Genomic DNA, 22,303 nt, shown 5'->3' with positions numbered 1-22,303 from the left:
GTGTGATCATGATAATTAGAAATCCGAAGGGTTTGATTGGCAATTTAAGTTTCTCCATTTTATATGTATATATGAAGTCAATGATTAGACTTTATCCGTTAACTTTCGATTTCGAAGTCAGTTTTTTGAGTGCGAAAAGGAGTTTAGGACCGCTAGGACCGCTCTTAGTATTTAAGGGCAATATTCTGCTAAATATTAGAGAACGAATATCATTCTTCAAACAGCTGTTACGTCTGTCTGAATATCCTCTATCGAGACCGACAATTTAGTCAATTCCCGATGTTACGGACACTCTCAACTTTCAGCCCATAGTCGTAGGGACCTTACAAGTCTGGATTTTGAGGCTTTAAATTACCTGAAAATTGAATTATGGATACAAACTAAAAGCATTGTACTTGGGTCCACAATGAATACTCTGCTCATTTGCATCAATTCAATTGAAATACAAACGTACACGTGTTACCGTATTTACGCCAAAATTCGAACATCGAACGGTCAAGGTTATTACGAAGTGCAATCAAATGGATTTAAAAAAAAAATACGAATCAACACTAGCAATCTCAGCACACCCCGCATTAGCAATAAATAATGTGAAATTACGAAATATGGATATAAAACAATAAAGCGAGTCCAATTGTGCATCAATAGTTTGTCCGGAGAGCACTTCAGCTCCGCGGTGTGCGAAGTGGATGCCACTTTCATTGCTTTTCTCGTCTTCATTTTGCAGTGTTTGTTGCACAACAAAAACAAACAAAACTCGAATTTTAACATTTATTTTATTTGGTTTTCATACGCAAGGTGACTTTGCTTGATTTAGATATGTAGAGAGGCGTCTGTATGTAAATATTTATGTCAATTACATTTGCGGCTTTTTTCTATTATTTTGGCTGTTAACCGAGTGTTTGCATTACAAACAAGCAATTAAACATGCATTTGTTTGCAAATAAAATTTGAAAAAAGTAGTCACGAATTCATTTTGATTCAATTTACCAAAGTGCCGACAATAATTCAAATACTTACAATCGTATTAACACATACAAAAAGGTACATATAAAAAAAATCCACATTTACGAGGGTAGTCGGCTATGTATATAGCTTATAAAGAAAATCGAAAGTTAAAAAAAATCGAATTTATCTCAACGTCTTTTTTAGCTCAATACACTTGATCCGGGAATGTACCGTCTTTTTTAAGCCGTCTAAAAAACCATTTGCTAGAAGTCTGCAGGTCTGAAGTAGGCGCTGGGGCTCCTTGTGGCCATAACCACTTTATTCGACTGGAATAGTCCTCCTAATATGTGTATTTTCCTGTTTGAAAACCAAGAAAAAGGATTCATCTGGGCCATATCTGGTTAAAACGCTGATTTTAGATAGGTTAGATGGCCGTAGCCTAATGAGTTTAAATATAATGAATCTCATAGAACATTGGTCATTGGTTTCTTGGTCTAATGAGTACCAAAAGATCCATATTTCATCAGCAGCATCTCTTTGTGTGCTGGAAGTCTTTCTGGTAGCGTTTAAAACGGTCAAATATTTATATAAAGTCTTACATAAAAATCACAATGAATGAAACGATTTGAGTATTATTTGTGCATTTTTATATTTTAGTAAAAAAAATTTAATTAAAATCTGCAATTAAAAATCAATTATTCATTCACATTGTTTATCATTTTCGAAAGAACGACAACTCTGCTAACATACCGATCGCCATTGTGAATGCGCATAGAAAAAGAAGTAGCAACTGTTGTGGCTTGAAATTATACAGAAATTGACAACGTAGCCAAAAACAAGTGTTAATTGTTTGTACAAAATGTTTAATATTCAAACACATATGGTAAATATAAAGTAAATTAATTTTAATCGCCTTAAACTAATTCCCGTAACTTCTACGACAGGACTATGAGGGCCAGCACAAGGCGGAGAAGTTTTCACGCTTCATCATTACACTTTTCGGCATAGTCGGTCTCATCTGGGGTGCTATCATACAGCAGTTTTCACAAACTGTCTACATTCTTGGTGCAGGCTTTCTTTTGGCTTCTATTGTAAGTATGCTTATCAATTTATGAAGCTGCAGGTATTTTAAAGTACTTTCATTTGCATAGATAACCATTCCACCATGGCCAATATACCGCCGTCACGCCTTGAACTGGCAAAAACCACGTAATATCGAACCACCTGCAAGTAGCGGCGATGAGGGCAAGAAAAAGAAGAAATAAACACCGATGTTTATGGTATATACTGTATTCCATTGATAGCTTTTAATAATGAATTTGTGTAAGTTTACGGATATAACAAATTAAGAAATTAAATTCCAATTAGAGAATTGAAAAAAATCCTTATTGTTTATAATGAAGCAAGTTCAGAATAGAGGGGTTGAGAAGTGGTGTTCAGGGATAATTTAAAATATGGATGAAAAACGTTTGTATTGTTGGTAAAACTTATTCGTTACCTCAATAGCCGTCATTATATAGATATAAAATATATTTATAATTATATAGATATTGAAATGTTTCTCTTATATATTTATAAAAATATATTTTATTCACAAATTATTTATTTACCAATTTTACTGTGTAGCGCGCCATCTTTGGCCAGTTATGCAAAATAATAATTACCAGTACAGTTGGCAACATCGACAAACAGCTGATTGTGCAACAACAAATCCAATTGTTTGTGTTGTTCCAATTTGACAGTTTTCTCTATTGCTCAGTTTCTTCACAATTCATTAATTTTCTTCCTCATAAATTTTGCATTATTTACCCGCATATATGGAAAATAAAGCAAAGTAAATAATAGTTAACAAATAAGAAACTTGAATAACCGTGATTGCGTTAAACAACAAGTCAATGCAATGTTCTAAGTCGTAATCGTATCACACATACGGGCAGTGCTACGAGTATTTCACGGATAATCGCATATAGTGTAAATATAATAAAATTTCTAATGAGTGCACAATGAATCCACAGTCAAGTAAGGTCAATAATACTAACGATAATTGATAACTCCGCTCATCTACTAATAAACTAACCGACTAAAAGTGCCACTAGCATTTATTATATGTGTAAATAGTTTAACAAAAAGTTTTCTAAGAACACACAAACCTATTGCTGTATTTAGCTACTGAATCATCGCCAACATATACTAACATATGGATAATATAAAGAAAAAAGTCAAATATAAAATGACACATACATTTCTATAAGCTATCCTCACCGCTTCCCATACCGACTACTGCAACGGAAATAGCAGCAGTCCAAACAATAAACATTTAGCCTCTAAGTGTGTAGTGCTAAGAAATTTAGGGTGTGGATAACGGGTGAGGACACTATTTACAAATCCATTCAAAAACACTTGTAATACATATCTACGCGTAAAAATATAGACATTCGTGTTTACAAAGTATATGCGTCGTATCCTTGAATGAAAGGGGTGCGTCGCGCAAACAAATGTCTTAACAACTTCTTATGTATGTCGGTGCTACTAAATTTGTGAACCGAATGCCATACATACATATATATGTACACACTTACAAGCCAACATAGCGCGTTTTTTGTTTGTGCCCACGGTTATACATTTGAATAGCTAACTGCAAACTGAATTTCGCCCCTTTAGCGGTATGCTCCTAGACACTTTGCGCGAGACCTCCGAAAAAACAATTGATATGCGTTTGGCTTATTGTTTTTGGGTTTTGGTTTTGGCAACTTATAAATGGTAGTTTGTCACGTTGGCAGTTGAGTGCTACTCACGGCTTAGCAATTCTATTATTACCGTCTCGATTACTTTATTATAACTTTTTTGTTTTATTTTTTTTTTGAACTTCATTGCGAGTGGACATGCGTACCTACATAATTGTGTATATTAATAAGCTCAAGTTTACAGGTGTGAATGTCGTAGGCAATTCAATGGCATAGTAAAAGAAATTTCTGTGATTGAAAGTACGTGATTTTGGGTAATTCATATAATTTATTAAATAATTAAGAATAGGTCAATCAGATTGTGTGAGGAGTGGAATAATTATGTATAACTTAAAATGCGATTTGTTTGCATATTTATTCATGTCAATATAGAACAGAAAGAATTAAAATGTTTCAATACGTAAATTCTGATAATATTACATTATCATTACATCGGGCCAATACATAAGCTTTAAATATTTAAATATGGATTTGTTATCTCTATAGCACAATTTTCAATAATTAAATTAAAGTGCATAACTTAAAAAATGACATCCTCCAATTGACTTTCACAGAACCTTTGACCTTATATCCGCGAAAATTTATTAATTTATATATGTAATTCTGAAAACTAACGTCAAGCCTATAAATTAGCAAATAATAAAAAGTATATATTTAAAAGCCAAGATGTCAACAATTGCATAAAGCTTAAATATTTGTATATACAGAATATTTATAGATGTTAATTTACACCTGTTTGTGTTATCTACTCTACTGCAATTTATCATAATAAAGCTGATAATCCGAAATGATCAAGGTCTATGTGTATGCAACACATTTGTTATTATCAACAGTCGCGTAACATTGACATGGTATTAATTCGTAATTTAGGTTGGGCGACTATCAGAACTAAATCCAAAAATTTTAGTGATTAGATAAATTGTACATACATATATGGACATATATTACAAGATAGCGCTGCTATCGATATCGCATACTTCCTGAGGCCTTAGAGCTCAGCCTGGAACGGTGAAATGTGTGATCAGTGAAATCGGTCTGCTAAAACAACACTATCACTACTATATCCAATTGTTTATCTTCGTTTTTTGTTTAAAAAAAATAGTGTCAGATTCGAAGCAACGTTTTACCCAGAGATATTCTCCTATATATGTAAATACACTTATTATTTTTAAGAATTAATTCCTTTAACCAATTGATAAGTTCAATTTTCATTTTAGTATGAGCAATCATTTAAGAAATCTTAAAAATAAATGAACTTGTTAGACGCACATATTGAACTAATAATTAAATTTCAATATTTTACTAACACAGAAATACAATATAGTCTACACTTCCTTAATTAATTCATTCTATGCTCCCCTATTTGGGTTTTTTTCAAACATAAATTCGCTGTGTTCACCATGGCGTATACCACACACTTCAAATAAATCATTTAAGAAATTTATACCAACGCAATAACAACAACAACACATTTTGAATACACTGCCAAAGAGGTTGCGCTAAAATACACAACAGAGAACGAATGCGCTGGCATGATACGCTCCGTTGAGTATGACCCAGGCCAAGAGACAGTGAGCACAATGAAAGTATTTGAATGAAAAGATCAACAGTGAGTGAGTGGAGCGGTGAATGAAAGCAAAGCTGAAAGCGGCAACCAGTGTACGAGTACAACAAACAATTGTAACAAGCGGCAGCGCACACGCCAAATGCCGACTTAACAGTAACAGCAACAGCTGCGACTGCGTCCAAAGCCATACACTTGACCACAACCAACCAACTTGACTGGGGAGCGACGTTGGCTTCACGCTGCTGACTATATGACACGCTGCCAACGAGTTGGAGCATTGGAACGCTTTGAAAATAAAATGTACATTTAGTAAACCAGCAACGGCTTGCGTGCGCGTATGGCAAAGTTTAGTGAATTGTTGCTAGCGGATTGTTTGTGCTTTCGCCGTTTGCCGGTCTCACGTGCGGGCTTTTTGAAAACCATACATTTGGAATATACATCTGGCTGTTATGTGTATAGTGTATGTGTGTAGTATAAAGTGGAACAACAAAAACAAAAGGAAAATAATGTTCAATTTAGTTAATGATGCCATTCTCAAAATTTGAAAGAACAAATATTTATTAATGTGCAGACGCTGGTGTGTGGCGTAAAAAAGTGTTCAATATTCGTAGTAGTGATAAATTAATATTCGGCATTTGAGACAGAACCACTTGATGCTGCAGTGCCGCACAAGTCAATGCTACTACTCTTCAGCAATAACTGGTGTTCGCTACAATTAGCTCAGAGTGTCAATTTATTGTTGTTTTTGCTGTTTTTGGTGAATAATTCTAATCCATAAAGATATACATACAAATTTATACAACCCATTGTGTGCTTAATGCGACTTCCGTTGATTGTGTTTTCAGTGAATTAAATCCAGCTGTTGGCGTTGGTTGTAAGGGTGGTGATGATACCCACAATGATGCACAATGTGTTGCTCTTGAAAGAGACAAAGTGTTCAGAGCTGTAATGGTGCTTTTGTGACCGACAATTGGTTTGGTGGCGCGAGTGTGACCATGTATATAATGTAAACGAGTATATAAATACAAATTTTACATAAAAAAATTAAAAAAAAAGTGTTGAAAAAGTGCATCATAAAAAAGAAAAGAAATAAAAAACCAAATTACAACAACACAATTGCATATTAAAATACAAAAAAAAAAACACAAAAGTTCAAAAAACTGGACGCATTGTTTCCATGCTTCTTTCTATCTGTTCTTCTTTGGCTTTTTGGTTTAACAACAACAGCACGGTGTTTGTGCCGAATTAAGTGTTGACGTAGTGCGTATAAACTGGCCTGGAAAGCAACTCGACCTCAACAATAAAACAACAAACATGTATTCGGCGGGTAATTAATGCAAATCAATGGAAATACACAATAGGCGCTTACACATACACACATACAATAAGCATGCTTATATACATACATATGTACATATGTAAAACAAAAACAACTTTACGCACAAATGAAAATTTATTCATTTTCACTGCTTTTATTTAGCAATTTATTTACATACATACATAAATATTTTATATATAAGTGTTGTGTTGTTGCTGTATTTATTTGTTCTTTTCTGCAATTTGTTATTTGTCTAAAAATATTCTTTTCGCAAAAGCTTACATACATACTTATAAAGATATAAATTAAGCATTCATATGCAAATTTTAAAAAAGCACGACGATTCATACATACATTCTATATAAGAAATTTAAATATATAAGCACTTCTGTATAAAAAAATGCTTTTTTTTCTGCTTTCTTATATGTTTTTAGTTGCTTTCTAGCACATTTCTTACATAAAGCATGTGTTCTTTATTCATGCATACATATGTATGTATTTATATACAACTTATAGATACAGCTTTGTTTTGTTGTATTTTTGTCTGTATATTTGCCCTTCTTACTTAAAATTCAGCTTGGTGATCACGTTTTGAGCACATACCTTTTTACATTTCTCTTATATATTTCCATTTTGTTGTAACTCAGTTTTAACTTATCTTTTAAAAATAAAATTAAGCACGTTGTGGGAATTGTAGTAGATAAAGTAGGTTTCGAAGTGATGATAGCGTGATTAAATGTCAATATTATCATCTCTGAAAAAGTTTTCACTTACAACAACAATGTGTTTAATTGTTTCGAAGGTTTCCACTTACAAAAGAAAGTGCTGAATTTTTATCTAAAAGATCGAATGTTATGGATATCTTTTACAAAGAAAAAAGTTAAATAAAAACTCAGTTTGTGTTCATAGAATAAGTTATAAGGGCATGACAGTATTGACACTGACTCAAAAAAGAAAAGAAAGTCGCTGACTTTTATTTCTTTCCTACCAATAGCTTTTTAGAAATTCATTCTCATATTTTATTCGCAAATTATAAATGTAGTGATTCGGAAAACGTAATACCAAGAATGGTAGTGGTAGCAAATATGACAGATTCATTTCGTTAAGGTTTTGCAGTTCGTTTGACAGAAAATACATTGGTGACGTCATGACTTTAAAAATGGAAAGACTTTGTTCATGATTAATATGATAGTTTAGTTAATTTCGTTTATAATGTAACATGTCGCAGTTTAGTACTTGTTAGGCCCCGTTACTTTTTTCTGATTATTTAAAAAAAAATATATAATAATAATAAAAAAAATAATATTTAATATTTAAAATATATAACAATTACACACTTTTACTCACTACTGTAATTCAATAGTTTAGTGATTCGTCATTTAATACACAGACATATAAATATTTTTTAATGCAACGTTGTTTTTGTTATTTATTTGTGTTTTTTTATCAATTTTTTTTTATCTTGTCACCTCACAACCAAATATGAAAAGTTGTCACCGGTTCTGGCAATTCTGGATATAACCATTGAAAACACAATTTATATGCATACTTGTGTATCTATATGGCCTGTATGTATATATTGTAGATTCAACTGCAGCACGCTCTGTTGCTTTTGTTTATACCCACACATTTATAGGCAAGTGTTCATACATATTTACAAAAATAATGTATGTACATATATACGTCCCAGTTGGAATTTGTTGCTTTAGAAATGCGTTTTAGATTTGTTTTTCAAAAAGTTTTAAACAAAAAAAAAAAAAGTTTTCTAGAGAAATCTACTTGAAACATTTTGAATAAGTATTGATAATTAATAGTGAGATTTCTAGTACATACTTCCAATTATATGTTCAAAATTTTCTGAATCTACATTTAAATTTTTTAATTTAATTTAATAATTTTCGAAAATATTGCGTTTTTTTAACTGTTAGAATTTTTGAAAATATGATTTTTGAAGTATAATATTATTTGTAGTTTTTGCCAGAACCACAATTCCAGAACATCGAAAAATCGTATTTAAGAGATTTTTAAATCTCATCTCAAGCTTACAAAAATCGCAGGCACCTTTCTTATCATCATTTTATCAACAAAAATCTATTTTTTTTACGAACCACTTCAAATATTTCATCACTGGGTCTTATTTTCACACTTTTGGCATACTTCCTGCATTGCGCCCCCAATTTGAGATTGCCTATTCGACATTGGGCGCGAGCTCCTAATTGTCTCTGTGTATTGTCTCAAGTTTATTGCCGTTCCCAAAATAGCCGAGCACGTTATTTTTAGACTATTATGATTGCATAGAGCTGTTGAAAAAAACATTACAAATGAAAACTATAACACAAAGTGGTTGTTGTTTATGCGCGCAGCTGTCCAATAACAATAACAATGGGCGCGTGTAATATTTTATTTAACATGAAAACAAAAAAAAATACAAAAATTCCTATGCTTCCAAATACGTCAACAAGACCAATGTCATGTAGATTTGCTGGAGTAGTGAATGAAACGGGCGGTTGATTCATAATATTTGTATGTGTACATATATATATATATTATGTAGATAGATACAACATCAATAAAATATATATAACATTATAAAATTTTTAATTTGAGTCAAATAAGGTCTCCCCTTCCTATAAAAATATATTCAAGTGTGCTGAAGTAAATAATAATAACTGTGGTGTTTCCTTCAATGCAGTGACCTCTGACACAGCACCAATTAATTGATTTATTTACTTCTTCATTTGTTTATCAGTCTCGTTTAATTGGATTGGACTACAGAAAATGAAAATTTATTGTATTTTTTCTGATTAAGTAGTGATTATATAGTCCACATATATATAGAAAAGAGTGGGGAGTGTTGTTGATTGACAGTTGCGCAGAGGTGTGCAAAAATATATATTCAAACACAAAGTGTTAAAAGTTAAATTTTTACTGCCTACAGCTGCGTGCATAAAATTAGTAGCGTATGTGCTGAATAAGTATTTTCTAGCTAAATGTGGGTGTATTAATAAAGAAAACCCCGTTAAGAGTGTGGTAATTCGTGATTCGAACAAGAAATAGAATTCAATTTGATCGAATTTGCATTTCCTCTTTGCCTAACAAAACGAATTTGCCTAACGAAAATTAAAGTCGTTTATGTTAGTTATCTATTGTTCTTGGCTTCTTGTACAATTCAATCAGCTGTTCGTGAAACGAGCTGACAAAAGTTACTAGCTATTGGAGATTCTGCAACGAAAGAACTATTTGTGCATTCGCAAATATATATTTATATATGATAATTCTAGAGTTCGCATTAACTGCTTCATCTTCTTTAAATCACTATTTTTTCTCAAAAGAATATTTTTTTCTACTCAACAAAAAAAAGAATATTCGATTTTTTTTCATGTTTTTAGCAGCATTTAATTCTTTAAATAAGTTTTCAATACTGTTCCATCATTAAGATTCATCATAATTAGTTTTTTCTTCCGAAACTCAATTACTTCTATTTTTATGATCACACTGTATGCATTTAATACCTATTTGCATTCTTGTTAAGACCCGCTTTATTGTTCAACACAATAGCTACGTCACTTCTATTAATTGTCTACGCTTACTCATATTTAAACCGGCTCTCGAGCTGAAAGAGACAATTAGCAGTAGCAATCTTTAGATTTATAATTTCTTATCTTGAAATATAAAATTGTTGATCTTGACACCATTTATAGCAGTCGCCTGTCTGTAAGGCATAAGAAAGTAGCAGGTTTAAATCTGATAACGGTATTTTTCAAGCTGTAAGCGAAGTTGGATTTCAACAACTTTCAATTGGTGTTGATATAGGAACTTATAAAATGAGAAAATGAAAAATGCAGATAAATGAGCTCCTCACATTTTGGTTACTGGTTGTTCTGTGAGTAGCTATAAAGCTAGGGCTCGCATGCATAAAATAAATTTCGAAGAATTTTGTTCCTTGCAGATCTTCGATAAAAAGTGTCGTCTCACTCAGAACATTTACCTATCTATAAGATCTATAGATATGTTGATAAGACCTGAAATTTGTCGAAATAACTTTTAACAAAGCTCGGAACTATAAGGCCGATTTGAGGATACTCAATTCTATATATGCTTGCTTTATGGATCCGTATAATTCTCAGTCTGCATATCATTATCAGAAAAATTTATATTTTTTTAATATAAGACTGAAAACTATATTTTGAATATAAAATATAAATACAATTGTGATCTTCAAAGACTTCTATAAGTCAAGAGACGCAACTTCGTGAAATAATGGCTTGTATCAATACCGAGGCAATATCGTTAGCTCGGGAACCTAAAATTACAGTCATCGTGTCACAAGAATATAGCCTTGTAACATCATTTAAGCGCATCAATTCATTGAAGCATGACATTTGGTGTTGGATAATGTAATGAGCATGACATTTCATTTACTGAATGTTTGTTGTTGTTAACTACTAGATATATGTTTAGTTATTAATACATATTTACATAACAAATTGTTTATTCACAATTTGATAAATAACAAACTAAACTCAATATAGCTTTACTTACATATATATTTTTTAAACTCCATTACGCACGTCATTCGCCTACTAAATATATATCTTTTTCTCTCTTCTCCCCTCAAACCACCGCAACCCCTCAACAATGCAGTGCGCACAAACGACTTTGTTGAATATCCCGAATCGGAGATGGACGACCTGGAGAGCCTCTACTTTGACACAATCTCGCTGGCGGACTCTGAGGCCGCAGCCGCTGTGGCTGCTGCACACCGCAAATCACTCTCCCAATCACGCAACACCATCTATCACTCGGCGGTGGATCTAGCCGGCGAAGATACGCCGTCGAAACGGCGCAGTTTGCGCTCGGAAAATGGCAGCAGCAGGAGCAATTCCTCAGCAGCGACAGCGGCAGCCGCGGCGGCGGCCGCTATGAACAATCCGAACAGCCGTTTGCCATACAATCTGAATTACCGTCACTCATCCGCTTTGGAACACTACAACAACAGTGCGAACAATGCGAATGGCAACAATGCCAATGCTGGCGTTGCGGATCAAACGGATGCAGCGATTGCTGCGCAAGTCATGGCAATGCACAACGGCCGCACGCATGCGTACGGCAACAGTCTCAGCCACAGCCACAGCAACAGCGCGGGCGGCGGCGGCGGTGGCAGTAAAAGCAACAGCACACCGCATCTGAATGCCGATGAGGTCTCTAAGCGTCTCTTACAAAGTAGTACAAATACTAGTAAAGATAAGAAATTGCCAATTACGTACTCCCAGTGGAAATTTAGGGTAAACATCAGAGTTGTGAATTTTTTGCTTTCGTTTTGGTTTTGAACGCTTACCACCAATACATGTATAAACATATTCAAATTGTACATACTTACATACATGTGTATATAATGTATATTTTTGCGTTTTTGACCATATATTACCGTTATTTTTTACTCGTGTTTTTCGAAGTTTGATTTTTGTTCCAATTATTTGCATTAATTTCTATGTTTTTGTTTTTGTTATTACTTTTAACAATTTTGCACAACTTTCTGCACTCACACATACGAAAACTCTAAAATATCCAACACACACACAAACACACTTTGGAATGTGGCAAAATTTTGAAAACAATTTTATTTGGTTGTGAAATTTGATTGCACAAATTTGCTGGAGAATTGGTATTTCGGATATATGCAAGTGAATAATTAGTTAAATACACTGCAATTTTGTTCAGCACACAACACTTCTGCACTCAAAATACACACACACATACATATTTATTAATTTGCTTTCTTTTCTTTTACTTTAAGTATCCGTATGAACAAGTTTTGAATTTATTTTGGAATTTTTTTTAAACAATTTTATTTGCCTAATTTTTGTAAATTTGTTTTTTAAATATTTTTTTTTATAAAAAAATATTATTTAAATTTTTTGTTTAATATTTTTTTATATGTTGGTTAAATTATACAAAAAGCGATATTGATTTTTGTAATGTTTTTTTTTTTAATTTTTTATTAATTTTTTTAAATACATAATTTATTTTCTTAAATAATTTTTAAAGCAATTTTTTTTTATTAATTTTTGTTAAATTATACAAATTGGATATTGATATTTTCTTAAATATTTTTTTTAATAATATTTTTTAAATACCTAATTCTTTTTTTTAATATTTTTTTTCTTACATATTTTTTTTCTTAAATATTTTTTTTTAAATAATTGTTTTTTTATTAATTTTTGTTAAATTATACAAATTGGATATTGATATTTTTATATATATTCTTCAATATTTTTTTAACATTTTTTTTATTTTTAATATTTTTTTAAAGTAATTTTTTTATTAATTTTTGTTAAATTATACAAATTGGATATTGATATTTTTATATATATTCTTAAATATTTTTTAAAAATCTTTTTTTTTAAATACCTAATTTTTTTTTTAATAATTTTTTTAATTATTTTTTTAATTATTTTTTTTTCTTAAAAATTTTTTTAAAATAATTGTTTTTTATTAATTTTTGTTAAATTATACAAATTTGATATTGATATTTTCAAATATTTTCTTAAATATTTTTTTAAATTAATTCTTTTTCATTGATTTTTTTCAAATTATACTGAATTGGGTATTGAATATTTTAATTATTTATACAGTTTTTCAATATCTCAATATAGAATTTAAAAAAATATAAATATGTTTTATAAATATGTTTATTTCTAATTTTTTATAAAAAAATTTTTATAAAAAAATTTAGGTGTTTAAGACATATTTTTAATTTATACAGTATTTAAAAAAAATTATTTAAATTTTTTGTTTAATATTTATTTTATGTTTGTTAAATCATACAAAAACCGATATTGATTTTTGTAATATTTTCTATTTTTATTTTATTTTTTTTAAACTTTTTTTTTAATTTTTTTAATTACATAATTCATTTTCTTAAATAAATTTTTAAAATAATTTTTTTTATTAATTTTTGTTTTATTATACAAATTGGATATTTATATTTTTAAATATTTTTTTTTTATTTTTTTTAAATAATTTTTTTTTTTAAATATTTGTTTAAATTATTTTTTTTCTTAAATATTTTTTTAAAATAATTTTTTTTATTGATATTTTTTTTTTCAAATTGTACTGAATTAGGTATTGAATATTTTCATTATTTATGCAGTTTTTCAATATTTCAATACAGAATAAAAAAAATTGTATTTGTTATAACGTACATTTTTTATAATTGTTTGGATATAAATACTATGTTTCATTTTCTATAAAAAAAAATTGTATTAAAACATTTAGGTGTTTAAGACATAATTTTAATTTATACAGTATTTTTTATGGCTATATATACTTTCTGAAGCAACCATACCTATATATATATATACATACAAACATATTTAATTTCCTCAAATTTCTTTCTTTTAACAAATGCTTTTCTTTATTCATTTACATATTTTTAATATTTTAATAATTTCACCACTTTCCCAACAATTAAACTATATACATACATGTTGATTTATTGAACAACTGAATGAACATGAATAATTTATTGAATAATAATTTTTTTCCACACTCGTGTTTTGAATTTTGTTACAAAATGCTTGAACGCTTGCGGGAACGGGTAATGGCAATTTTTTCCTTTTCTTTTATATTTAATATAAGTTTCGTATTATTAGCACACACACACTATACATACAGATATACATACAGATATACATATGTACACAGAAACAATATACAATACACTTACATAATTAATTTTAGTATTTAGTTTTAGTAATTTATACTAAATGTGCTTAAAAAGTTTGCACGTTGTGCTTCTACTGAAAAGCGGATATTTTTTTATTTCGAAAACTATACTGCTGTGCATGATTAAATTACAGTTATATGTACATATATGTTGAAAATGTTTTAAGCCATTTTAAGCTTTTTAGCTTTAATTGTAAATAGTTGATCAAGCTGAATAAGTAGAAAATGTTAAAAGTTGAAAGAAGTTCATTGCTGTTATTCAAACAATTTAAGCGTGTATAGCATATATACTTAAGCATATCATTTATATATATTTACTAAAACGTACGGCAGCCATATTGTAGCAGTAATTAATTAATTAACTGAAATATTAATCATTAATAAATAATGGTAATTTAACTGCTTCCCAGTATAATAGCACAGAGCTTATTTGATACATCACTAAATGGAAAATTCGTTCATAGCTACAAGAATAGTTTACAGTGTTAAAATAATCATAAAAGAAAAATACATAAAATTAATTAAATTCCTTTATAAGAAAAAGCGCCTAAATGTAGGCAATATTTTATTTTCAAATTTTTATTAATTGTCAGAAATGCTTTTTTTTAAGAAAAATTCATAGATTTAATTAAAATCGTTTATTAGTGAATACTTTTTATGGTTTTTAAGGGTTTTGTAAAATGCGCCTAAATGTAGGCAACGTTTGATTTTTTATTTTATTCATTAGTGTCAGATACGCTTTTTTTTGCTTAAAAACAATGAATGTTTGAACGTAGATTTCAATTAATTTAATTTCTATGTAAAAATATAATTTTTTTAATGTTTTTTTTTTTTGTAAAAGACGCCTAATTGTAGACAACATAAATATCATTTTTTTTATATATAATTAATGTTTTTCGTAAAAATCTTTGATAAAAAAACAGTTGTGTGCAGTCTTATCACATATAATTAATTATTTTTTGTAAAAAAATGTTTGTGAAAAATTTAATTTTCTTATTTTCAACTTTTCGTTTGGAAATCTAGTTAAGGGGTTACGCTACCCTGAAATTTCAAAGTCTAAATTCTAACAAGTATTTTGAGATGTCTCCGAAAACAATGTCTCAATAATTACGTAAGTTATGATCATTAGAAGACAGCTCGCCGATAATACATTCTTTTTCTTCTTTTGAGTTTTTCTCAAAACCATATTTTTGAGACGGTGTACACGATAACTCCAAACAAAACAAAACAAAACAAAAAATTGAAATGGCAATCACGTACACCATCAAGGAGAGCTCCGGATAAATTGATCCACGCAAATGCTTATATCTGGCATTTTTAATTTAATTTTTTTTAATATTTATAAAGCTTAATATATGTATTAAATTAGCAATAAAAGTAAGGAAGTCCTACCTAAATAGTTTTGTCAATTCTTAAAAACCCATTTTCATGCGTTCAGGTTGGCGTAAACCCTTACTAGAATTTTAGATGTTAGATACATTTTTGATTCAAAGTAAATTCGCAAAACCATAAAAGAGTATTAAGTATATATTTTTAGATGTATTTATATGTGTGTTAGAGTCCCAAATATTTTTAAAATAGATTTTCTAACTAAACTATTTTGTAACTCTAAACTGATATTATAATGTTGATACCATTAAAAAATTAAATGTTTAAACAAAGTGTATCCGAAATCTACTCTTAAAGAAGTACCGCTTTCGGATGCTGGTTGAAAATTTATTAATTTAATTCTTACTTTTCTATGGAATTCTTAATTTTAATTACATTTTTTTTTTGTTGTTTATTTTTTTGTTAAATTCTTTTGTTTTTCGTTTTGTTTTCGGTTGATCAATAAAATTAAAATTATTTATAGAATTAAAAAAATTAAAAATAATTTATTATATAAATAAAATTCGGCAATTTTAAGAACCAACCTAATATACCAATAAATAACAAAAAAAAAATCGTCAGCAAGTCACATATTACACTTAAAATTTCTAGAATTTCTAAAACATGTGTTTTATTAAACTTGAAACATGTGTATTTTTTTTCATACAAAACATTCAATTTACTTGTAAATGAGCCGAAATCATTTTTTTTTATATTCTCTTCTTTGCATACCAATAATATTTTTTTTAATAAAAAGACACATCGCAAAATTAAAAAAAGCAAAAATTTAAAAAAATTAAAAACAATTTCCAGTTTTCAATTTATAAACGCTTAAAATTCAAATTCACCGATGTGTCAATTAAGCTTTTGCCAAAACGTAGCTTCGAAAATGTATTAATTTCATTAACAGCAACAACAATGTTATTAAATGTAACACAAATTAGTAGGAGAAATTTGTAAATATTTATATTTGCCAGAATTGCTTGCTTTGTGCTAACTGTAACAGTATTAATACAGTAATTAATAAACACAAGTGTAGTAGCTTAAGTTCATAGCCACTTAGTAATAGTTTCGAACACATTTTAGCATAACATTAATCGAATTCTTCCCTCACACAAAAGACACGTCGACGCTTCCAAGATGGCAAACGCAGTGTGGACTTCGTGCTGGCCTACATCGGCGATGATGATTATATACCCGAAAATAGACGAAAACGTGAAATATTCGAAACGAATTTAATCAAAGAAGGACTGCATTTGGAGCATGACAATACGCAGCGCATACATTTCATTAAAATCCATGCACCACTCGAAGTGCTCTGCCGTTATGCGGAGATTTTGAAGATCAAATTGCCAATGAAGAAGGTGAGCCTTCAATTTATATTTATATAAATACTTATATTTAATATTTCTCTAACCCACACAGATACCCGGTCAGGAGCTTATAGAGGAGGATGATTTTCGCATCAAAGATTGTCTTACCACCGCTTGCAGTCGCTTCTTTAGTTGGTTAAAAGTTAGTCCGGAGCGTCCATATCGCATACACTTTGAGTTCTCCCGCAATTATGAGCATTTGTAAGTGTTTCTTTGTTACATTTTAACTGTTGTTTCTTTATTTATGCATACTCACCACATTTCACCACAGATTCGACTGGGAGCAACCGAATTTCTTCGATGCTGGCGTGCGCAATTCGATCATCAATTTCATATTGGAACGTCAGAATTTCGTCGAAGGCGAAGAAACACCTGATAATTTGGGTATTGAGAAATTGTTGGAGGATCGTGTCTACCATAGCGCATACCCGCTGCATGATGTAAGTCAATTTGATTTGTCGATTAATAAAACACTCCACTCGATCTTTAATATTTTTTATTTATATTTTTTCATTTCAGGATACGGACCGTGACTTCCTGCTACAAGAATGGGCCACGCTCAGAAAGTGGATACAGTAAGTTTTTTCTCTTCTCTCTCTTCATTAATAATTATTTAATTGTACAAATTTGTATTTTCCTCCTTCAGCTTGCAACCACTAGACAGCATAAAGGAATACTTTGGTGCGAAAGTTGCCTTATATTTTGCCTGGTTGGGTTTCTACACACACATGCTAATACCCGTCAGTGTATTGGGTATATTGTGTTTCGTTTATGGATTCGTAACGTGGAATAGTGATCCCATAAGGTATGACATGAACAGTTATAATATTATACTACTAAAAAGTAAATAAGGTGGGACTAAATTCGGCGGAACCAATCTTAAATTGAACCTATAATCAAAATTTATAAAAAGAAAAAGAAAAAAAACTTTTTGGCTATAAACTTTACTCAGAGAATAATTTGTGTATGCGCCTTAACCTCACATTTCTTCTCATCACGTCACGAAACTGTTTTTGATTACTTCTCTTCATTGATTTTTTCTTTCTAACCTCACTTTGCACTCATGACGTCACAAAAATATTTTTAATTTATTCTCATCAACGTTTTTTTTTCTCTTTACAGCCGTCAAATTTGCAACGACAACCAAACAACGCTTATGTGTCCACAATGTGATCGGAATTGTGACTTCTGGCTGTTGGAGAAGACTTGCAACTCATCGAAAATGAATTATCTGATAGATAACAATATAACTGTAGTGTTTGCATCGATAATGGCGCTTTGGGGTAAACAAACATTCTTTTTACCAAAAACAACAACAATTTATTGAAAAAAGAACAACCACAAAAAATTATTATCAACTCTTTTGACTTACAGCTGTGTTCTACTTGGAGCTCTGGAAACGTTACTCGGCCACTTTAGTGCATCGTTGGGGCTTGACAACCTTCTCACAACACGTTGAGCATCCGCGTCCGCAATATTTGTCCAAACTGCAGAAGCACAAAGATATCACCGAGCGTTGGAAGAAGAGTCATAATATACTCGAACCGGATGTGCCGTTTTGGCGCATCAAATTCCTGCCCAGCTTCACCAGCTACAGCATTATGGTGCTGTTTGTGAGTAATAATTATATTTATTTTATTTTTATGAACTACAATTTTTGTTTCTTGCATTGCTCGCCGCAGATCTGCGTCTCACTCATCGCCATCTTCTCCATGATCGTCTATCGCATGGCGCAGAAAGCGTCGCACAGCATTTTGGGCAGCGACAATTCGATGACCTACAAAATAATGGTGCTTCCCATGACTGCCGGCATCATCGATCTAATCGTAATCTCCATGCTCGATTATGTCTACACTTCGTTGGCCGTCTATCTCACGAATATGGAATATTGTCGCACACAAACCGAATACGATGAGAGTCTGACTGTTAAAAATTATATCTTTCAATTCGTCAACTACTACTCCTCGCTGTTTTACATTGCCTTTCTGAAGGGCAAATTCGTCGGCTATCCTGCCAAATACAATCGCATTTTGGGCTTCCGACAGGAAGAGTGCAACCCCGGTGGTTGTCTGATGGAGCTTTGCATGCAGCTGGTCATCATTATGGTCGGTAAGCAGGCGGTTAATGCCATCGTAGAGATGTTCTTCCCATATATCATGCGCTGTATACGCAAACTCTCCGCGCGTATGGGCATGCGCAAAGTGGAGAGCGAAGAGAAGCTGATATCGTGCAATCAGTGGACTGAAGACTATCATCTGGAGCCGTCGAATACGAATTCGCTGTTCTCGGAGTATTTGGAAATGGGTGAGTTGGTAGCTAAAATTGTTGTACAACAAAAATAAAAGCGTTTCATTTCTTCTCCCTCCTTTGCAGTGCTGCAATTTGGCTTCATCACACTCTTCGGTTTAGCTTTCCCGCTAGCGCCGTTGCTCGCCTTGATCAACAACGTCATTGAAGTGCGTTTGGATGCCATAAAAATGCTGAAGCTTATACGGCGTCCAGTCGCACAGCGCGCCAGCAACATCGGCGTGTGGTACAACATGATGGCGATTGTCGCGCGCATTGCCGTGGCTTCAAGCGTAAGCTCTTAGATTGAATTCATAATAAAGATTTCATTAACTGTAATTATATACTCTTGCAGGCCATGATCATTGCATTCTCCACAAATCTCATACCGAAACTGGTCTACACAACTGCCACAAATGACGCGTCCCTAGAGGGTTATCTGAACTTCACGCTGGCGTACTTCAACACAGAGGACTTCCAGGTGGGCGGCAGAACTTTTCTAGTTTTTAATTTTTTTCATTTTTTTTTTAATTTTTTTTTATTGAATTAATGTTCTTCTTCTTCGTCTTTGTTCGCTTTTAGGTGCAACCAGTGCTGCATGGGAGCATCTACGAGAATGCCACCTCCTGCCGTTATACCGAATTCCGTAATGCTCCATGGGATGATAATCCCTATAAGCGTCCAACATATTATTGGAAGATACTAACGGGACGTCTAGCGTTTATCGTAGTTTTTCAGGTTAGTTGCCATAATTTTATAGTAAAAGTTGTAGACTCTCTCAAAGCCACCACTCTGTGTAAATTCAATAAAAGTTTAAGTGTTCAAAAAATAACGGGAATTTTCTGTTTTTGAAAGAAATATTTATTAATTCGTCTACTCTGTGTAAATTCAATAAGAGTTTATAGTGTTCAAAAAATAACGGGAATTTTCGGTTTACTGAAGAAAATATTTATTCATTCGTCACTTTGTGTAAATTCAATAAGAGTTTATAGTGTTCAAAAAATAACGGGAATTTTCGGTTTTTGTGGAAAATATTTATTCATTCCCCCATATTAATGTTGCCACAATCGAAAACTTTTATTTTTTCCCATTATTTTTTGAATTGGAATTATTGTGTCCCCTTAGCAGCTTCCTTTCATTATTCAAAATCCATTTCTCACACGTTTTCCAGAATGTCATCGGCGTCATACAAGGCATCATCGCCTGGGCCATTGCCGATGAGCCAAGCAAGCTGCGCAAGCGCATCAAACGCGAGGGCTTCCTGCTGCGCGAACACATAATCGAATATGAAAAGAAAACGGCCGCCGAAAAGGCAGCAGCGCGTCGTGCCATAGACGAAGCGCAGTATGAAGATGAGAAATTGCCCAACTCCATGGATTACTATGGGAGCAACAAGGAGTCGGCGTCACAGCCGCAACGCAACGGTGATTATGGCGACAATGATCCCACAGTCGTCTATAGAAATGAGCGCACAACGCCGCTGTAGAACAACGAATTGTTAACTGTAATATACGCTATAAATAGTTTTACTTTGTAGGGCTAGAAGTTAGGGCTCTTATGCATACATACAAGCATATATAGTTTTATATGGGTTATGTAATGGTTAGTGTTAAGCAGGTGCAAGTGTAAAATGGTAGTTGGCAAGTTAGTTGGTTGTAGATATTTTTCTATAATTACATTTTTTAAATTTATTTTTTATATTTTTTTAATATATATTTTTTTTTATTTCTTTTTTTAATTTTTTTAAATTTTTTTTTTATTTTTTTTTTGTAACTAATTTCGAATATGTCTAGACTGCATTTAAAATGCACCGCACACACATGCATACATACCTACGTTAAATTCGTAAGTCCGTTTGTGCATTTTTTAACTCTGTTATATCGAAATACCGTTATTGTTAGGTACTTAAAGTGTTTTTTTAGCTAAAACATCACCGTTGTTGCGCATGTAACTGTTAACCATGTAATATATATTTAAATTTTTTTAGAAAATATTGCTAATTAGCATAACAAAAACATAAAGGTGACAAACATAGTAACAAAAACTGCTCAACAAAATATTCATAAATTTTTCATAGTAATTTGTAATATGCAAAATCGAAATTACATATATATGTAAGTAATTAGGCTATATATACACAACAGCTATTGCAGAGAGAAGCAATAAAAATATAAATATATTTAATTTCAATGCAAAAACCTGAAAACGCATAAGTCAAAAAACACATTTGTTAATTAATATTGTTAAATGGAAAAAGTATAATTGTTTTTGTTTTTATGTGATACGTTGCATTTCATTCAGCCACATTTGCCTTAAAGTACGTGCATAAATGTAATAAAATTCATATTTTATATACACGTACATTTCATATGTTTACAAAAGCAACACAGTTTGTAGTTGAGTGTGAAAATGCGCCACAGTTATAATACTACACACGTGTATATACACATGTATGTATATGAATATTTATATGTTTATACCAGCTGATGTGTGTCCATTTTTCGTAGCAATAGTACTGAGTAATACATATGTAGCTAAAGCGCATTAATACAACACAATTTAAATAAATTAACACATTTTAACAACAACAATGCTATTTTAAATTAAAGAAAAAAATTTATAGAAATAAAAGAAGCAAATAGTAGCAGTTTTTAACGAAATTAATTATCAAAAGCCAAACAAACAAAAAAATAAATATAATAATAAGTTAAAAATAAAAAATTAAAAATAAATGTAAAATAAATAATAAAAATTAGCAATCAAATCAAATAAATAATAAGAATTAAAATAAATAGTAATAAATTAATAATGAATTAAAAATAAATAATAATAAAAACTAAAATAAAAGCAATTTAAATAAATAATAAAAAATTAAAAATAAATTTTAATAAATTAAAAATAAATAATAACTTAAAAATAAATAAAAACAATTAAAAACAATTAAATAATAACAATATAATAAATTAAAAAT

General features: G+C 30.9%; 2 protein-coding genes across 7 annotated transcripts; both read left to right on the top strand.

Annotated features, from left to right (window-relative positions):
- The first annotated feature begins 1,660 nt into the window (after positions 1–1,660).
- On the top strand, positions 1,661–2,330 carry LOC105213791 (signal peptidase complex subunit 1). The gene is made up of 3 exons (XM_011186855.3): positions 1,661–1,831; positions 1,893–2,039; positions 2,100–2,330. The coding sequence occupies exons 1-3, from the start codon at positions 1,808–1,810 to the stop codon at positions 2,211–2,213; spliced, it is 285 nt and encodes a 94-aa protein (XP_011185157.1). The 5' UTR covers positions 1,661–1,807; the 3' UTR covers positions 2,214–2,330.
- A 449-nt stretch (positions 2,331–2,779) lies between these two features.
- Positions 2,780–21,540, top strand: Ano1_3 (anoctamin-6). Of its 6 annotated transcripts, XM_029041371.2 has the most exons (15): positions 5,584–5,719; positions 6,105–6,586; positions 11,222–11,862; positions 16,795–17,037; positions 17,099–17,247; positions 17,318–17,486; positions 17,566–17,621; positions 17,693–17,851; positions 18,169–18,329; positions 18,421–18,659; positions 18,729–19,350; positions 19,420–19,625; positions 19,688–19,813; positions 19,915–20,070; positions 20,504–21,540. In XM_029041371.2, the coding sequence occupies exons 2-15, from the start codon at positions 6,574–6,576 to the stop codon at positions 20,816–20,818; spliced, it is 3,255 nt and encodes a 1,084-aa protein (XP_028897204.2). In that variant the 5' UTR covers positions 5,584–5,719; positions 6,105–6,573; the 3' UTR covers positions 20,819–21,540. The 6 variants fall into 6 exon arrangements, with proteins under 6 accessions (XP_011185160.2, XP_011185161.2, XP_028897200.2 ...); XM_011186858.3 differs by lacking the exons at positions 5,584–5,719; positions 6,105–6,586 and adding an exon at positions 2,780–2,919; XM_011186859.3 differs by lacking the exons at positions 5,584–5,719; positions 6,105–6,586 and adding an exon at positions 2,826–2,967 and having other exon boundaries at positions 11,222–11,778.
- Positions 21,541–22,303: the final 763 nt, after the last annotated feature.

Source organism: Zeugodacus cucurbitae, chromosome 5 (assembly GCF_028554725.1).
Source record: "Zeugodacus cucurbitae isolate PBARC_wt_2022May chromosome 5, idZeuCucr1.2, whole genome shotgun sequence".
NCBI lineage: Eukaryota > Metazoa > Arthropoda > Insecta > Diptera > Tephritidae > Zeugodacus > Zeugodacus cucurbitae.
Note: the sequence above shows the minus strand (reverse complement) of the source record. Positions and strands in the feature narration are given on the sequence as shown.

Coding starts and splice junctions, on each gene's coding strand:
- LOC105213791 (XM_011186855.3), top strand. CDS start 1,808: ATGTTTAATATTCAAACACATATG. Junction 1,832..1,892: donor TTAATATTCAAACACATATG/GTAAATATAAAG, acceptor CTTCTACGACAG/GACTATGAGGGCCAGCACAA. Junction 2,040..2,099: donor GCTTTCTTTTGGCTTCTATT/GTAAGTATGCTT, acceptor TCATTTGCATAG/ATAACCATTCCACCATGGCC.
- Ano1_3 (XM_029041367.2), top strand. Junction 17,038..17,098: donor TCAAATTGCCAATGAAGAAG/GTGAGCCTTCAA, acceptor TAACCCACACAG/ATACCCGGTCAGGAGCTTAT. Junction 20,071..20,503: donor CGTTTATCGTAGTTTTTCAG/GTTAGTTGCCAT, acceptor CACGTTTTCCAG/AATGTCATCGGCGTCATACA.